This window comes from Spinacia oleracea, chromosome 2 (genome assembly GCF_020520425.1).
Source record: "Spinacia oleracea cultivar Varoflay chromosome 2, BTI_SOV_V1, whole genome shotgun sequence".
In the NCBI taxonomy this organism is placed as follows: domain Eukaryota; kingdom Viridiplantae; phylum Streptophyta; class Magnoliopsida; order Caryophyllales; family Amaranthaceae; genus Spinacia; species Spinacia oleracea.
The window spans coordinates 102,461,444-102,479,411 of record NC_079488.1 but is presented as its reverse complement, the minus strand read 5'-3'; the positions used below and the strand labels follow the sequence as shown (position 1 = coordinate 102,479,411).

General features: G+C 36.7%; 2 protein-coding genes across 2 annotated transcripts; both read left to right on the top strand.

The window, feature by feature from the left end:
- The first annotated feature begins 1,326 nt into the window (after window positions 1-1,326).
- Window positions 1,327-6,726, top strand: LOC110795774 (CRS2-associated factor 1, mitochondrial). Its single transcript, XM_022000790.2, has 5 exons — window positions 1,327-1,981; window positions 2,496-2,623; window positions 3,382-3,607; window positions 3,696-3,823; window positions 5,884-6,726. The coding sequence occupies exons 1-5, from the start codon at window positions 1,402-1,404 to the stop codon at window positions 6,031-6,033; spliced, it is 1,212 nt and encodes a 403-aa protein (XP_021856482.1). The 5' UTR covers window positions 1,327-1,401; the 3' UTR covers window positions 6,034-6,726.
- Window positions 6,727-7,210: 484 nt separating this feature from the next.
- LOC110795772 (lysophospholipid acyltransferase LPEAT2) lies at window positions 7,211-16,801 on the top strand. Its single transcript, XM_022000789.2, has 14 exons — window positions 7,211-7,902; window positions 8,553-8,733; window positions 8,951-9,010; window positions 10,193-10,356; window positions 10,471-10,534; window positions 12,879-12,947; window positions 13,073-13,168; window positions 14,123-14,167; window positions 15,085-15,155; window positions 15,550-15,616; window positions 15,848-15,898; window positions 15,996-16,115; window positions 16,210-16,257; window positions 16,359-16,801. Exons 1-14 carry the CDS (start codon window positions 7,472-7,474, stop codon window positions 16,524-16,526), a joined length of 1,635 nt encoding a protein of 544 aa, XP_021856481.1. The 5' UTR covers window positions 7,211-7,471; the 3' UTR covers window positions 16,527-16,801.
- The last annotated feature ends 1,167 nt before the right edge of the window (window positions 16,802-17,968 follow it).

Sequence of the window (17,968 nt, the reverse complement as noted above, 5' to 3'; positions counted from 1 at the left end):
GAAAGGTTCAGAATTTGTTAAATAAATAAGACATGTAATGGGGCAGTAACAGATCTATCCATCATTAGTTTTAATAAAAATATTGTCTATAAGCTCTATTTTGAATTGTCTATAATTATAGTTTAAATATGCAAATTTAATATGCATATCATAAATCGTGCATCGCACGGGTACTACACTAGTTACACTCTAGTCAAGTTGTTACCCATTTATATCACATTCTGTATTCAAAGGAAATTGCAGAGACCACATTAAATTGGTTAATTAATCAAGAACGAAATTTGATTTCCTGGTCTACTGATACTCCAATCTGAATCATATTTTGGAATCTCATTTACCCTTAAACAAGTCAAAGGATGCTTGCTCACTTGTAAGTTGTAACCCAATACAAGTATGCTTTTTTAGTCCCCTTTTCATGCTGTCTTCATCCTCATAAACACCGGCCTGCTCAAACAAAAACTTATAAGATCTCAAGTTCAAGAACTGATGTTAAGCAACATTTGTTGTATCAGGTTAAATACCTGCAGTCTGCTTTCTTTCAAGTCATTTAAGATATACTGATATACTGATATACTTGAGGATGCTGATAAAAGGAGATGCGCCAATGCCGAATCCAATGAGCAAAACAGTGTCATACTTTCTGTAATTCTGGGCAGGAGCTCTATATGTCATACAAGAACGAGTCTCTTTGTATGACCCTAAGATGCTATACTAGCAAAAAAAATAATTGGATATGAACCCTAACTTCCACGATTATGAAATTGGACGAATTGGAGCAAACAAATTGGGGCTTTTACTCTTACATGGTACGAATAGCTACGAATTGAAAGGGGGAAGCAATGTTTTTTTAAGCACGAAATCACGAATTAATGAACTCCAGCAAGAAGATAGAAGAAACGTTCAACATAGCAATTAGGAGAGAGAGGTTGTTTTTAGGGCTTTCTTTAAGGTAGTTAGGGGGAGAAACCAGAGGGAAAATCTGAAAGGAAAAAAAAAAAACTCATTTTTTTTAAAGTCACGTGCCACACACGCACGGGTCAACGCCGGAGAAATTGAGTTGACCACCGGAAAATGAGTGTTGGTCCCAATTCACAATAAAAAATCGATTTTAAGTCCTATATCACAATATTTTTTTTAAAAGGTCATTTGTCACAATTTTTATGTTTTAAAATGCCATTTCTGACAAATTTCCAACATTTTATGATTTTTTCTTATCAATAACGATAAACCTTGGTCGAAAATTGAAATTATTATGACAAACCCATGTTTTTTTACGGGAACAAACACATTAAAAGATACGAGTTCAAGTACTTGCTCCGTATAATTTTGAAACTTTAAAGAAATGATGATCGTGGTCTCAAACGGAAAAAAAAAAATAGAAAAAAGAAAAAGAAATAACCCATGTTCATCTTTCTCATTCCCCGCCAAAACCTCCGCCACCGTATTTGTCTCTCCTCCGTTCGCCGCCACCTTTCAACCACCTCCTCCAAACTCCTCACCAAATACTCCTTCACTCCTCCTCCCTCTCTCCCACCTCAAAACCAAAACCAAAACCCTAACCCTAACCCTAAACCATCCTCTCAAAACCTCCAATCTCCAAACAAAATCCGCAAAAAGCCTCTATACCGCCCTCCCTCAACCCTAGAAACCGGCGAGAAGCCATTGAGATCAAATCTACCCTTCGATTTCCGGTACAGTTACACTGAAAGTAACCCCTCAGTAAGGCCCATTGGGCTCCGGGGTCCTAAATACTCCCCATTTGGTCCGGGCCGGGTTAAACGAGAATGGACCGGGGTTTGCGCTCCGGTGAAGAGCCCGAAAGTGAGGTCTGTAGATGGGGAAGTGGAGGATGATTCCGAGTTGGTGGAGAAGAGGAGGTTGATGAGAGAGACACTTCTTGGGCAGCCATTGACTGATGCTGAGAAGAAGATTCTTGTTGATATGTGTGAGAGGAGTAAAGTTAAGAAACAAGTTAACCTGGGTAATTGGAGTGTTTTTTTTGTGTTTTTTGGTATCTGAATTTGTGGATGGTTATTTTTTGGCACTAAAAGTGTTTGATGAAATGCCTAGCTGAATTTTGATGTTCTTTTCGCCTTTTTCTGTCAAATTCATTTTTTGGTCCTTTGTATTGGAATATCTGGATAAATTCTGGATAGTTTGATCGTAGACTTATATTTTCTTCTGAATGTTTGCATTTTCGTTTTCAAATTTTATAGCCATGTTTGGTTTTGATGAATTCCCGGAAATTGTTTGGGATGTGAGGTGTTTTGATGATTTTTTTGTAATGTTTGTGTTCAAAAGATTGATGTTTTTAAAAAAATAAATTGGATTTTCTGGATGAGGATACCATGCTTAATTAGTCTAACTACCCTAATATCTAATACACATATGTACTCATACCTTTGAACTAATGATTGGTTAGTCATAGATTTTATAAAGCTAGAAACTCCAAATCAAATGGTGTACACTACTGAGATTGTTGTGTTGTCTTTTAGGGAGAGACGGTCTGACTCACAATATGTTGAATGATATTCACAATCACTGGAAGGATGCTGAGGCAATCAGGATTAAGTGCATGGGTGTGCCAACTATTGACATGGAGAATGTCTTAACCCAGCTTGAGGTTTGTTTTCTACTTCGTATTATACGAGTTACAACCACAGGTATCAACTATGGAGTATCGTTGTTGTAAATTTGTACTAATGTGTGGGTTTAGAATGACTTCTTGGATGGATTATGAAACATCATTCAATTTGTAAGACTGAAACACAAGGCAAAAAATGATGCAAGAGTTTTCAGTTTTGAGAATCCAAAAATAGTAAATACTACGTAAGAGTTTACACAATTAGCTTTAAATCAAATCTGTATAGACTTCTCCTGTTAATTTTGGAAACTGACAACTGAGAAGTGAGAACTAGGATCTAGTTATTCTGGTTTTGAATGACCTCAGTTAAACTGAACTGACAGCACTATCATTGAGAGCCATAATCAGATGATAAATTTCTTCTGAAAATGGCCAAAGTTAAAAGATTTTAAGTCAAAGAGATCTCTGAATTTCCCTCTACAGCCTCTGATTTTTTTTTTTCCCATTTTGTGTCTTGTTAAGAGAGAGGTCCTATGCAGTTCGGTGAAACATATGTGAAAAAGAATTTGGGGCTGTAGTGTTGGTGCTTCCCCACCCCCCCCCTTCCATCCTTGGTAACGAGGGTTGAAAGACTTCACGTATGTTTTCTTCTCGTTCCCTTTTTACTTTTCTCCTTTGTTTCTCACTTTCTATCCTGTCATACGAATACAATAATGTTATGCATGCTTTTAACCCTTGTTGCTGAGGGTGTAAGAAGCTGTGCGTGTAGCTTATAGTATATAGTTTGTTCATTGTAGGATAAGACATTTGGCAAGATCATCCACAGGCAAAGTGGTCTTCTTGTTCTGTACAGAGGTAGGAACTATAAATCCAAGAAGAGGCCTGTGATTCCATTAATGCTTTGGAAACCCCAAGAGCCTGTGTATCCAAAGCTAATTAAAACTACAGTTGAGGGATTAAGCATTGAAGAGACAAAGGTATTGAGAAAAAGAGGATTAGCTGTTCCTGCATTGACTAAACTCGGTAATTTTCTATTCTGATGAATTCGTTATGGTTTTTTTTTTTCTTTTCATTTTTACGACTGTTCTAATTCTTGCTATGGAAAATGCAGGTAGAAATGGATACTATGGTAACCTTGTAACTATGATCCGAGATGCTTTTCTCGTGGAAGAGCTGGTCCGGGTAGACTGCACTGGTCTTGACAAGAGTGATCACAAGAAAATAGCCGTAAAACTTAGGGTAATTTCTCTTTTCTTTGTCGTGTTTTTATTTGTGCTTAGCAAATTTTGCATATCTTCTGGCTAATGCGATGGAGCTAAGGGGGCATTTGGTTCGCAGAGGGTAAAGGGAATGGAATCAACAAAGGGAAAGAAAGGGAATGAGAATGATTCCCTTTGATTTAGAATATTGTTTGGGGAACACAAAGAGAATGAGGAGAAGAAAGTAGAGGAGAACCCATCGCCGGAGAAGAAGCCGGTGAAACCAAAGAAACCCATCGCCGGAGAAACCAAAGAAACCCATCCCCGCCTCTTCTCCCTCGTGGACCTAGCCGTCGCCTCTTCTCCTTCGCAGCCGCCGCCTCTTCTCCTTCGCAGCCGCCGCCTTTCCCACTCCTTTTCGCACATTCTAATTGGCAAATTTGTGGTTTTAATGGTCAAATTCGACCATGAAAACACCAGATCTGGTGTTTTTATGGTCGAATTTGACTATTTAAAGCCATGATTAAGAGGTTGCTTGAGCGGCGATGGTGAAACTCGGCGGCGACGGAGCGGTGAACTCGAACAGCGACGGAGGCGGTGAAGCTTGAGTGGCGACGGAGCTTCCGAAGGGGGTGAAGGTTGAGCGCCGATGGAGGTGGTGGTTGAGCGCCGACGGAGATGGTGGTTGAGCGACGACGAAGGTGTGTTCAAGATAGGGTCAGAGGAGGGAGAGAGGGTGTGGGGAAGGGAAGGGGGAAGGGAAGGGGGGAATGGAATGGGAAAGTGTGGGGGGGGGGTGGGGAATGAGTGTAGAAGGTTTTAGGGTGAACTCAATAATGAAAAAGGTAAAGGGAATGAAGAAATAGTCATAACAAACAACAACATAGGGAATGATATCCTCTCATTCCCATTCCCTTTGATTATTACCCCCAACCAAACGCCCCCTAATGGTTACTTTGACAACATCGACGCTTAATCTTTATCCCACTTATATGACAACATTGAATCTCACGATGGGCAAGGAAATGCTGATTTTTGTTTTACTTAAAAAGTAAAAGCATAGTTGGGCACAGGGAAAGAGAAAGATCAGCTTAGGATGCTGATAGATCAGCATTGCAGTTCATATTTTGCAGTAAAGAAACTAGATGGTTGTAGCTAGGGTTTGGCATCCCTAGCATTTGTTTACTTACACCGATTAGCATCATTTTGATATCTCTCCTTGGATCTATCAGAAACAACCCACGTAAACGTTAATATAGTTTCTCCGTGACAATCCCTCAAAAAAAAAAGTTTCTCCGTGACAACCTTTCTGTAATCTTTGTTATCTCTTATAGAATGGTTGTCCAAGCTAAGTTAGCTAACCTTTTCTTTCTTTGACATTCTTTTATCAAAGATCTGCTGTCATTCCTTTCTGTGAAGCTTAGTGAATATAGCTTCTTACCTTTAATATTTCCAAGAACTGATTAACATTTCCAATATTAATCTTGTCTTTACTTTAAACATATTTTTTGTAATGCACATGAATGGCCTGAATTTTACAATTTGATCTTTAGTTCCTCTGCACTTCAAATTATGAGCATTAGCATTGTACATTTATACACCTACAAGTTATGGCGTCCCACACCATATCACTTTATATCAATATCCTGTAGTGCATCTTACCAAGATGTCCGTCTACAAATTGTCACCTGTAAGGGCGGCTGTAAAATACTGACTAGAAGTAGCTCAGGGGGACTACTAGATTTGAACACTGGTATTTTTCATTTTGCTGCTACACCTCATACAGCTTCCTCTAGAAATATTTTGTGTGTAAATTGTCATCTCGCTCGACGCTTTCACCAAATACAACACTTCGTGAACATGGCTAACAATCTCGCTGTTGTTGGCTTGGCTGTTTCTAAATTTGAATTTTTTTGTGGAATTAGATTTTTTGTAGTTATGTTTCTTGAACTGTAAAGTAGTATATAACCAATTAATTAACCTTATTCCTGTAAGATGCATATGGTTGTCTGCTGCTGTTAATACAATATTTTATCTACTTAACAATGGTGTATTGGGTTCCTCTGAATCTCTGGTTGTTTGTCACCAAATTTTTATCAGGACTTGGTGCCATGTATCCCTGTTACGCTTATGAAGGAACAGATTGTAGTGTGGAGAGGACCGCACCATGAACCTGCGGGGAATGGAACTTTTCTTTCAGCACGGGATTCTGTCGAGAATTCCATTGACAACTTGGTTTGGGATTCTTGACGACACGAGCTTGAATACGGAGTTGCTACAAGTTCAAGGGAGATCTGGGAGCAGTTTAGTATTTGCTTAATGTCACAGAAGCTCTGGTGACGCAGAAGAATTTACAGTACATGGGTTAATGAAATCAACTTCAATAAAAGCATGTGGCTTTATGCCTTTATTCAGATCTGATGTCAGGATAGTCTGCTGGATCTGTTTGCTTATTACTCTAATCTTGAATGAAAAATGAGGTGGGTTTTCGACCTTTTTAAAAGTTCCAGCAGCCTGGTATGTACCTTATAACAAAATAAAATAAAAATCTTTGATTTACTTCGAGCATGTTCATTCATTATTTGCTAGTCGGGTTAAAGTTGCCATCCTTTTTTAGCATGGTTTCATGTTCGGATCTTCAGAATTCTTTCATATCAATCTTCTCGAAGGACGACACTTGTGGAAGAAGAATATGAATCAGGAATTGGAAATTGCTGATTTGAAAGGAACTTCGATGCAATGTTGTGGGATATGACTCGTTTTTATAGTTTCTGCAATTTTGTTAACTTTGTAAATTATGCCATGTGTTTAGTTTTTCTTTTAGTTGTACTCCATTGTTTGACTTGTTGTGAATATTGTATGTAATTGTTGCCGATTTGGTCAAAGAAGTGGAGTAGTTGGATGCGGCATGCCATGTGTATTATTTGAATCTTTTTCAGGTAATATATTGCTTTACCAATTCACAAATACTTTTTCCTTAGTCTTATTTTATCCTAGTCTGAGCAATCAAACCTCATAGATTTTTTTGCCGATTTTAGCTTATTTACCGACATCAAGCTCTACGTATCGTTTTCAATTCTTTTAAACAGAAAAGATTTCAAATCTTACAAATTTCCAATCCGGAAAAGTTTTATTAGTATTATCGTGTAACACAATGCATCACCTTTTCTTTATTTATTAGGATTCACATACAACGATATAAGACTAAAAACAAAACACAATTTCAAAATTCCGATGTTACGCGTTTAAACTTAACATTACATCAATGGATATGTATATCTATACCACCAAATTAACAAACTTATTTGAAAACAGAGGAATATGCTTATGAATCCTCCTCTTTCATTTGTTACCATAAGACAAAAAACTTTATTTCATACCAAATCAAATTGAAATTGAAATTGAAATAGAAACAGAAAATACCCCATTAATCATATTAATCTGGCCTTTCCCTTCATATTTCAAAAAAAATACCCTCCACAAATAAACCGCGTCTCTGTTTCAGCAAACCCCACCACTTTCTCTCTCTCTCTCCAAATTCTCTCAATCAATTTCCCTGCTTTTTCACTCAAAAAATCCCAGAATCTTTCCAAAAATTTAGCAGAATCAAATTTAATTGGTCTCTTTACCAAAATTCGCCTGCTTTCTTATTAAACCTCCTTCAATCTAGGATAACCCCCCCTAAAAAATGGCGGATCCTAGTCTTAGCACACCGTTTTTGACCCATAATCAAACAATTTCAGATGATTCAGAAAAATCCCATCTTGTTCTTACAATCTCCGAAAACCCCAACTCCGAAAATCCCCAAATTGACAATGAAAACCCCTTTGAGTTCATGGGTGTTGATGGGTTTTGTGTCCCATCTTCAACTTCTGCCGATCCTTTCAGAAATCACACCCTTAAAATTGATGGGGTTTACGAGTGGGTCAAGATTCTAATTTGTATTCCTATTGCTGTAATTAGGCTTGTGATTTTTGGGTTGACTTTATTAGTTGGGTATGCTGCTACTTTGATTGCCCTTCAAGGTTGGAAAGATAGAAACAGTCCTATGCCTAGATGGCGATGTAATCTCATGTGGGTCACTCGGTTGTGTTCTCGTTGCATACTTTTCTCGTTTGGGTAAGTTTCAATTTCTGCGATGTTGTATTTTCTATGGTAAAAAGATCGAATTTTGAGTTTTGGATGTTTGAGTGTTTTGTGTCAATTTGTGAAAGTAGTTAGCCATGTACTCCTTATAATGCTCTTTTGGGTTGTCTGGTCACTTTCGATGATATTAATGATTTATGATTGATTTCCTGAAATGTCCGAGGGGAGTTGTTGGAATGATCCTATTATGAAGGCGTTTTTCTCTAGTAAGTTTGCGGCGATTATGAGGAGTTGGGACGATATGACAACTAAATCTGGATGGAGGGAATGTTCAATAGCTTGCCGATATATGTTGTTGTTGATTGAACAATGCTTAGTGTTTAGCAAGTTGTACTAAAAAAAATTAGAACATGTTCGTTATTGTGATCGCTTTTTCTAGGAAATTTCCTAGTTTTCGTGTGTAATTTGAATTATTTCTCCTTTTGCCCTTGTATCTGAAAGAGAGATTGAAAGAGAGGTTATGATAGGGAGTGTTTCTTAGTTTCAAGGCCATATTTGGATTTATCTTTTCTTGTGTTTCAAGTGAATTATGTGTTATGTACGAAATAGTCAGCAAGCTTTCGTGTTGCCTTTGTCTCTTCTAAGTTTTGCTGTAAATCCGAAATTTTTCTATCTTCTTGTAGGTACCACTGGATTAAACGAAAAGGACGGCCTGCACCGAGAGAGATTGCACCTATTATTGTTTCAAACCATGTATCATACATCGATCCAATTTTCTATTTCTATGAGTTGTTCCCTACAATTGTTGCATCTGATTCTCATGATTCAATGCCTTTTGTTGGAACTATTATCAGAGCTATGCAGGTATTGACTTTACTGATTTGATCTTCTTGCTGATTCCTACTATCATTTTAAGTTCTCGGTAGTTCTGATTCACATGTCATCCTGTGTGTTTGATTAGGTCAAAAAAAAAAAAAAACTTGTGTCTGAGGCCAATGGATTAGAGCCTGATATTTACTCATTCATATATGCCTTTTGCATTTATATTATTATAATCATGCTTGCTCGCTTTTGTTTACAGGTTATATATGTGAATAGGTTCTCACCTTCGTCAAGGAAAAATGCTGTTAATGAGATAAAGGTACAGGGACCTGTGGCTCTTTCCGACGTCTCCCTAAATAAGTACTTTGTATTTCACCCGCCTCACATAGCCTCATGTTGTTTTAACAACACTAGAATACAGTGCATGCTTTTACCCCTGATTCTTAATTAAGTTTCGCATGGCCTTTTTGTGTGTGGTTTAAGGTCCTGTTTTATCTAGACAGTATGCCTACATCATAATTCATACAATATCTAACTTATGAGCATTTGGAATTGTGACACATCCCTTTACTTTTGCACTATCAGTTGATACTTCATAGCTGCGGGATTTTACTGACTGTTAAAGTCGAAATTCTGGGGGCCATTTGATGTAGTGTAGTTACAAACCTGTCATTGATTCAGTGGTATTGCAATTAATTGCTTCTGCAATCATTCCTATGATTTATGCAGATTTTTCTAGAAGCTTCAATTGTCTAATGGCAAACTTTTGATTGTCTCTTTTATGTTGTCAACATCGTTGCCATGAGTAGTGTCATCTAATGGTATGATGTGTAGTTGTGTACCACTTATAGGCAAGTAATGGTGCTGATAAAACCATGATATGAGGGATCTAGTTGTGAATAGTTATCCGAAGAAGGGATTGAAAGACATTCTAGAAATTTTGATGCGCCACTGCTCCAATATATTTAGTAATTCTTTGGCATGTAAACATAACAAGACTTAATTGTCATGTTGCGTGCTGACATCCTGATTTTCATTTGCATTTTTTGTGTTGACCTTGCAAACTATTTTGTAATGAAGAGGTGTGGAACTATGGGGGCTAAAGAATAGGTGCTTCAATATGCTCTTCCTTCCCTTCCCAGAAGTGTATTATCCTTGTATTATGAATTAGGATATTACATATGATAGTGGATTTTAGTGTTAAGACTGTTACCATGCTATCGATGTTAAGGAAATCAAGTATGGACGCATAGGAGTCCATGATGCCAGTTTAATGTTAAGTTAACAGAATAAAGTTTGATTTATTATTGTTTATGTGGATGTCAACTAGCTTAGTTGGTAGAGTCTTGAGGGGTGCCGTGGTACCCATGACTAGAGATCAAATCTCGTCTACTTCATTTGTCTTTTGTGCTCTCTCTTCACCAAAAAATAAAATTATGTTATTGTTTATCAATTGTAAGGCATTTGATACAGAAATGTGCTTTTTAGGACCTGTGTACAGAGAAAGGCTTCATGCAATAGATTTCCTCGCGTTCTATTGTTTCCGGAGGGAACCACCACCAATGGAAGATTTCTTCTTTCCTTCCAAATGGGGGCATTCATATCTAATCATCCGATTCAGCCAGTTGTCGTTCGTTATCCTCATGTACACTTCGATCAATCTTGGTATGGCTATTCTCATGTGTTAATGTTGTTCTAATGTTCTTTAATTCTTCTCAGTTACTGAGCATTTTTTTTTGGTAGACACTGTATCATTAATTTTGTCTACTATATATCTAGGGGTAACATTTCCTTGGGGAGGCTGATGTTTCGAATGTTTACTCAGTTCCACAATTTCATGGAGGTACCCTTTTCTAATATTTTTACGTATTCTCTGCTCCTTGTCATATGGTTCTTTGTGGCATTGTTGATGAGGATGATTTTAGCAATTTGACTATTGATATTTTTTCTCATGTATGCTATGTTAAATACCTATATGTTACGTATAATGATGAGTAAATCTCTTTTCTTTGGGAGGGAGCGAGGGACTACGGGAGGTTGTTTAGGGTGCCATTGGCTAGAGCAATCAGTAGCACATGATGGTGGTCTGGCCAGGTCCTCGTGGCGTAGGGAAGGTGGGAAGATTGTGGTCAAGTTTTGGAAACTTGTTCCCCTGTGAATTGTTTTAAAAGAGGATGATATAAAAGATATATATCATGATAAGCTTTTTTGGCCATTTATTTGTTTCCTCGGAATAATGCCTTAATACAAGTGTTTGCTATTGGTACATGTCCAAGTGTGAGATCCTATCATTTTATGAAAATTTTGCATGTTTATGGTCCAATATGAGCAGCCGTACCTGTGTGGTAGGGTGACTGTTGAGTACCTGGCATGAGTACTTTAGGTGAATTGAAGAGTCCGTCTAGAATAGGATCATGTGTTGTAATATTCTCTAACTTGTTGGCTGTTTTTGATGGATATGTGATCCTAGAAACTTTAATAGAAATATAAAGATAGCTTTCTGTCCAGCTTTGATAGGGAAATTCTCTGTATCTGCATCGGAAGTACATGCATTTCAGGATTGTTCATCTAGTTTTTTTTCCTACTATCCTTCTGTCTTAGCATCACTGAGACTGAGAGGCACTGAAAGGAGGGGAAGAATTGAGATAAAAGTTTTATCAGTACTAATCAGTTCGAATTGCTGATTTTGTATTGGAGTCTCTTGCTCTTTTTACATTGCATAATTAGCATAATCTAACTCCACTTTCAGGGAAAGTTTTTCGTTTACTACCTAGCAAATTGGGGTTCTGACACATTACTACCTTTTAAAAAATATGTCGACAATTGCTACCTTTGGCTAAAATCCGATGGACGAACTGAAATTGATGTCATAAACAAATTTTCATACTTCGTATTTATTATTTCAATTAATTGCATGTGATGGAACTAAAAAAACATTACAACTAGACCTGGTTATTGGACGGGTCGGGGCGGGTCGTTAGCGGGTCGGGTCATTGCAGGTCATGTAAAAATACATGCGGGTCAGGGTCATAAGGGCCAGGGTCGGGTCAGGGTCATAGCCAAAAGCTAATAGGGCCTATATCGGGTCGGGGTCATAACCAAAAAAATTAGCTTTATCAACATGGCTTACTGAAAAGAAACCAAGCACAGGATCAAAGACATTCTAGCTCCCTTCAGCATACCGGTTTTTGAAGATATTCTACAAAACAAAATATTGCTACAAATTAAGGATAACCTTTTAAGCTTTTAAGTAAGAGATCAATAAGAAAGTGCTCCAAAATGAGATCAATATGCGAGTAGCTTCTTTTTACAAAACAGCATGATCTTATCTATCGATCAGCAGAACCCAAATTAATAAAGAAGATTACGGGAAAGCTGAGTTTAACAATAAAGGAGATTACAGCAGCTGCGAAATAAAGTTTAACTCATAATTAGTTCAACTATAACCCTGGGTTGTAGAACAGTTAATCCAGAAAAGGAGCCAATCCAAAAGGATAATTATTGAAAATCGACAGTATAATCGGCGAGGAATGAGAGAGAAAGCTTCGATAGATCGAGTATGGAGGAGGGAGAAAGAAAAGGCGTTGGTTTTTTTTCTTTCTGGGAAACTTTTTAATTTTTTTGGCAACCTGAGTAAGTGGGTATTTTTTTTGAACCTTAGTATTTTCATTTAGTGTTATTGGGCTTTTAAAAAATACCCTATAAAAGCCCTATAAACAAATACCCTATAAGAAAGGGTCAAGACCCTATTAAAATTGGCCCGACCCTTATACCCATTGGGCTACCCTGTCCAATAACCAGGTCTAATTACAACCTCCTGATCTTACTCTTCTTTTCTCTGCACCTTTCTCATTCCTCTCCTTTGTTTCTATATTTTGCCTACCGTAATTCATCAGAAACTTCAAACTCATCACTCATCTCCCTGCAAAACTTCAAGTGATTTCCTACAGGACGACTATTTGAGTCAGCTGCAAGCAGCCAAGCATATCAGTAGTCCATACCTAGACAGACTGTCAAACTTTACAATCCTTTGGCAAAATATATCAGTGTGGAACCATCAAACTTTGCAATCCTGTCACAAGATCCTTAGTTATGAAGTCGTGTGCCCTTTAAAGTTTTATTTGTTTGGCTTCCTTTATCTGTGTGCAATGTGTCTATTGCTATTAATATTTCTTTTTAATTGACAGGTGGAATACCTTCCAGTTGTAAGGCCTATGCAGAGTCAAAAAGAAAGTGCTTCCCTTTTTGCTGAAAGGGTGAGTTCATTCTGCGTCCCTTTCCTCACCCGTCCATACCCCCCCCCCCCCCCCCCCCCAATCCTCCGAGCGTGGGACAGTAGTCAGAAACACTTACTTAACTCTCTCTCTTACTGGATATGCAGACTGCCCATGCTATGGCCTCTGCATTAAATGTTGTGCAAACATCTTATACCTACGGGGACATGTTGCTTCTGATGAAAGCTGTTGAATTAAAACAGGTGAGTGGTTTTATTAGTCTCTAATGTTTTCTTATTTAAACAAAAGAGGTTTTTGCTTACTTCCGATACCTAAATAATGCACAGTAAATAGTTTTCCTTAGAGATGCTTCTTTACCATTCCTATCAAGCTATGGGCTCTATCCTTTATGCTGAAGGATATTTCTATTCAGAACTTCAAAAGTTCCAATCAAGAAAATTTTGTCATCAATATATCGAGTTTTGATGTGGTGTTACTGGTAATGGAACTCGACTTTATACATTGATGTACTAGGATTACTCTTTCAAGTTTTCTAGAAAGAAAATAGTCTGCAGTTTTTCTCTGAATCCTCCTTTTGTCTTTTTTGTAATAATTTTACTGGATGAACAGATTGCTTTATTGAAATTCACAATCTCTATTATATAAGGGTACACCTAAGGCAGAGTCAAAAAAGTGATTGCCTATTTTACCCTTAACTAAAATCAGAAAAATAAAAACAAATTAAGCAAAAAAACATTGTATTACTACAACATGTAAGGGAGTCGATTAAAAAGATATTTATTACATCACCAAATATGAAAACTAGGGGGAAAAAAATATGAATTAGTCAATAAGTATTAATGTGTGTGTGTGTTTTTAAATTAGAAGCACGCATTGCATGCATAGAAAACTAGTGTTATCTATTGCCAGTATTTTTAAATTTGTCATATTCAGTTGTGCAATATTATGTTACATTATTAGTTAGTTTGGTACAAGGTTATTGAGGTAGTGCGTCCACTCCCAAGCATGTGTTTTTATTCCTAAACTTTCAATACCACTTATTACTGTGAAAATGCTTGGGGAATTGAGATGGATAAGATGGACATTCACAATGGATATTTTATGTAAAGTTACTTTTACCTCAAGCAATGGTCTTGCACCAAAATGGCTGCAAGTGAATTTTGTATGTCTGACATCTTACATTGTGAAAATTTCAGGAAAACCCTTCAAGATTTATGGTTGAATTAGAGCATATAAATTCGGTAAGTATATTTAAGCTGCAAATGTTTATTCCCTGGTTCTCAGAAACCAGAATTGAACAGTGGGCACATCGTGCTTCCAGTTTTATGTAATAGTTGTCATTTTATATGGAACCCTCGTGCATATGGATAATGTGGCTTGGAGAAACATGATGTGCATTGTGGGGAAGAAATAGTTCTATATGTTATCAGATCAAAATCATGACCAGGGATGTGCACATTCTGTACATAAGTTGGACATGCTTGATGCTAATGGATCAAAATAATTGGCCCAAATTTTTTTTGTTATCTTGGGGGAGCAATATCAGTATCAGAGCTCTGAAATGAAAAATTAAGGTCTTATCCAATATAAATGCTACAAGCCAGGAGATAAAAAAGAAAAAGAACAAAGAAAGTATTATACCAAAAATTCCAATTGGATTATGTGTTGTTAATGACTAGAAATTATCAGAAAATATTTAATGTTAAGAGCTTTAAGCCTTAGTAATTTTCAAATTAAACCGTGTATGAGCCGACTATGAGCTACTTAACCACACCTGCAAGTATGGTAAGTGAGGCTGATGATTTTCCTGCTGATCGTGATCCCTGTATCAGATGCTCCTGAGTCCAAGATGGCCTACTTTCAATTTAAGGATATATGTGAATATGTCTATAATCTTGAAGCACGTATATTAGTCTGTGACCTTGAATCGTGGACACATGTCTATAATCTAGAGTTGTTAACAGATACAAGTATATGTAAGAATAATATCATACCGGTAGTAGTATTTTTTTTGTCAAATGTTGATGAAAGCATATTCTTTTTCCCTTTTAACTTCTATGTCATGTATCAATGAACGTTGTATGTGTTGGTGCTTAGTTGTGAAGAATTTCTTTTTGTATTTCTGTACAGTCTTCTTGATAAACTTTCTAATCTACAGTCGTTCCGCGTGAGCACTATGGAGGCTTTGGAATTTTTGGAGAAGTTTATATCCATGAATCCTGATAGCAGGTATGTTTGGTAAACTCAGTGAGTGCTTACTAGGAACACTAGTTAATGAGCAAAAAACAGCTCTGATCGGTTAAAAATACGTTTGTGTTGGAGAAAATATGAATATTTTATGACGTGATATTACAGTCTCTTTGAAATTTAATTACTCTGTGTTTACTAGTGGTTTGCGGTTGATTTGAAATAAGCAATGGTTTTATGTGATGTGCTTTGGCATGAGGATAGAAATGATTGCTTTTAAGGATACTTGTTCATTTATACATCCAACAATACAACAATATAGGAAAGTTGAATCATGTTTTTCTTAAATTCAATTATAAATTATGTTTGTTCACCTTAGTTCTGTTGTATTATAGCTTATCACCAGATCTCAGCCTTTTTTTTCCTCCCTTTGCAGTGGCAGTGTGAAGATTGAGGACTTCTTAAGAGTTTTGCGATTGAAGCCGTGTAGTTTATCAGAAAAGGTATGCATATACTTTTCAGAATTTCGCTTGGCTATAAGTGCACCTGTGGTTTTCTGTATACCCTCCTGAACAAGCCTTAGAAGTCTCGTACAATTGTTAGATGGTGGGTTATATAATATTCTCAAAGGATTGAAGTATTGATAATATACCTTGTGTTTCTTAGAATTTTCTGCCCTGCCAATATAAACAACGGGAACTCTTTCACATCATTTATGTACATTTGACTTGCAGATTTTTGCATTTGTTGATATCGAGAAGATGGGAAGGGTTTCTTTCAAACAGGTACGTAATAGCCACTAATTATTAGGTTTGAGAAGCTTTCGTAGTGGTGAGGTTCATATGAATGTCAACTGATTTATGAACATTGTTTTGCCTGCAGTTTTTGTTGGCATCATATCATATCAAGAAACAGCCATTATTTCAACGCGCTTGCGAATTTTCTTTTGCCAAATGTAGTGATGGGATTCATGATCACATATCTAACATATCTAAAGAAGAGGTTTGATATTTGAACCAGAACCACTATGTCAAAACTCTTAAAAAAAAGACCAGATTTCATTCAGCTTCTTAATTTCTTAATTCATATGATGCAGTTTGGAGACGCTATTCGACTTGCTATTTCAGATGTCAATGACAGTGATGTAAGTCCCCCCCCCCCCCCCCTCCTAATCCTGAATACCTTGAAAGCCGCGTTCCCTTTTCTTTTGCTCTACATCTCATGTTGTTGGATCCATAATTTCAGATCAAAGAACTTTTCAATATGTTCGACATGGATGGCGATGGGAGAATCAGGAAGCACGAGTTTCTCTGTTGTTTAAGAAAAAATCCACTGTTAATAGCTCTCTTCTCACCTCTTCTACAAGACGAGTTCACACATACTAGCAACGGCTTTTTAGAGGACATGGTTTGAAGAATTCACTTGGCCGATTCTTGTATTATTAGTGTGCCCTTATTTTATACATATAATATGTGGTTTCTTCTTTATCTTGACCTGGAGTGGGTTTGCACAAGGCATATATAGGTCTGGAATTTTTTGACAACTTGAGATCCTCCATGTAATAGTTTCTTCATGGTTGTGTAAACCAATTTAGGGGGGGAATTTTTGTGTCAAAACATTCATTAGCATAGTGAAAGAATACAATGATGTTTTCATGACAGAAAGTATAGTGTTCTTTGATATACAAATTTGTACTGATTTCTTAAAAGCTCCCCAACATAGATTAAGTTCATCGAACCATATCCGGGTTATTCGGTGGTTTATCAATTCAATCTCGAACTTTCGTTACTTATGTCGGATAACGAAAACCCGGTATAGATGCAACATTCATTTCTCTTCAAAGAATATCTTGTGAAATTTGAATATCGTTATTGTTGATCTTCCATTTAAGGCTCAAAAACCTTATGTAATTGTTTTCATTCGTCATGTTGAATTACTGGTATAATTTTCTCGACAATTTGTTTTAGTCATGGAAGTTGTATATTTGTATTGAGAAGGACATCTCAACAACACAACCAAAAGTTTGGTTAGAGTATGCAATAAAAACTTCTTCAATAACATGATTTAATTGTCTAAAAAGTTTGTGGGCTGCTTCTTTGTTTTTTTTTTAAATGTTGCTTCTTGTTGTCTTTGTTTGATTTTAATTATATATATGCACCTCAACAACAACATAAAGGTGTACGAGCTCTTTATGGCATAAACCTATATTTATTGGAAGTGTCCTTAATTTAGGTTTATGGGACCACATTAATATTTGTAATGTTTGATTCAAAATAGTATAAAATTCATCTAAATCAAATAATTACAGTATAGAATTCAATAAAATATAAATCCATAATGTAACATAGCCAGTTGATGAAGTGGTGGGGTCATTTGGGTCCGTCTTTAAAGAGTCGTTGCAAAGAAAATCTTAGATCCGTGGCAAACTGGCAACCCTTACTTGGTTTGATCTAAGAAACTTAGATAAGACCATACAGAACTTTTCTACATCCACTCATTTCAAAAGGGCGCACTTATCATAAAGGAGATTGAAGTTGCATAGTTTCCACGCATTTTTTAACGAATAAATTACTCTTCAAGTGGGTGTTGGGCCCCCGCACTTTTAGAAATTAACTTCAATTTTATCAACAGGGTTTACTTGACTACCATTGAATATTGGCTTTATCTAAAGACTTATCGTTGTATTGTGTAATTTTTTTTCTCTAGCTAGGACACTTTTTATTTTACAACTAAGATATACTCGTGATAATCTCAATCCTAGACATGTGAGTTGAAGATGTCCTTCCTAGTTGTCCCACACCAATCCTTTTAAACAAAAGTTCCTATGTTTTATTTCATCATTTTCATGAAGTTGG

What these genes read in the sequence shown, in the direction of transcription:
- LOC110795774 (XM_022000790.2), top strand. Translation starts at nt 1,402, where the DNA reads ATGTTCATCTTTCTCATTCCCCGCCAAAACCTCCGCCACCGTATTTGT. An exon ending in TCCTGCATTGACTAAACTCG is followed by an intron (nt 3,608 to 3,695) that starts GTAATTTTCTAT and finishes TGGAAAATGCAG; the next exon opens with GTAGAAATGGATACTATGGT. An exon ending in AAATAGCCGTAAAACTTAGG is followed by an intron (nt 3,824 to 5,883) that starts GTAATTTCTCTT and finishes AATTTTTATCAG; the next exon opens with GACTTGGTGCCATGTATCCC.
- LOC110795772 (XM_022000789.2), top strand. Translation starts at nt 7,472, where the DNA reads ATGGCGGATCCTAGTCTTAGCACACCGTTTTTGACCCATAATCAAACA. An exon ending in AAGCTGTTGAATTAAAACAG is followed by an intron (nt 13,169 to 14,122) that starts GTGAGTGGTTTT and finishes TGAAAATTTCAG; the next exon opens with GAAAACCCTTCAAGATTTAT. An exon ending in CTAACATATCTAAAGAAGAG is followed by an intron (nt 16,116 to 16,209) that starts GTTTGATATTTG and finishes CATATGATGCAG; the next exon opens with TTTGGAGACGCTATTCGACT.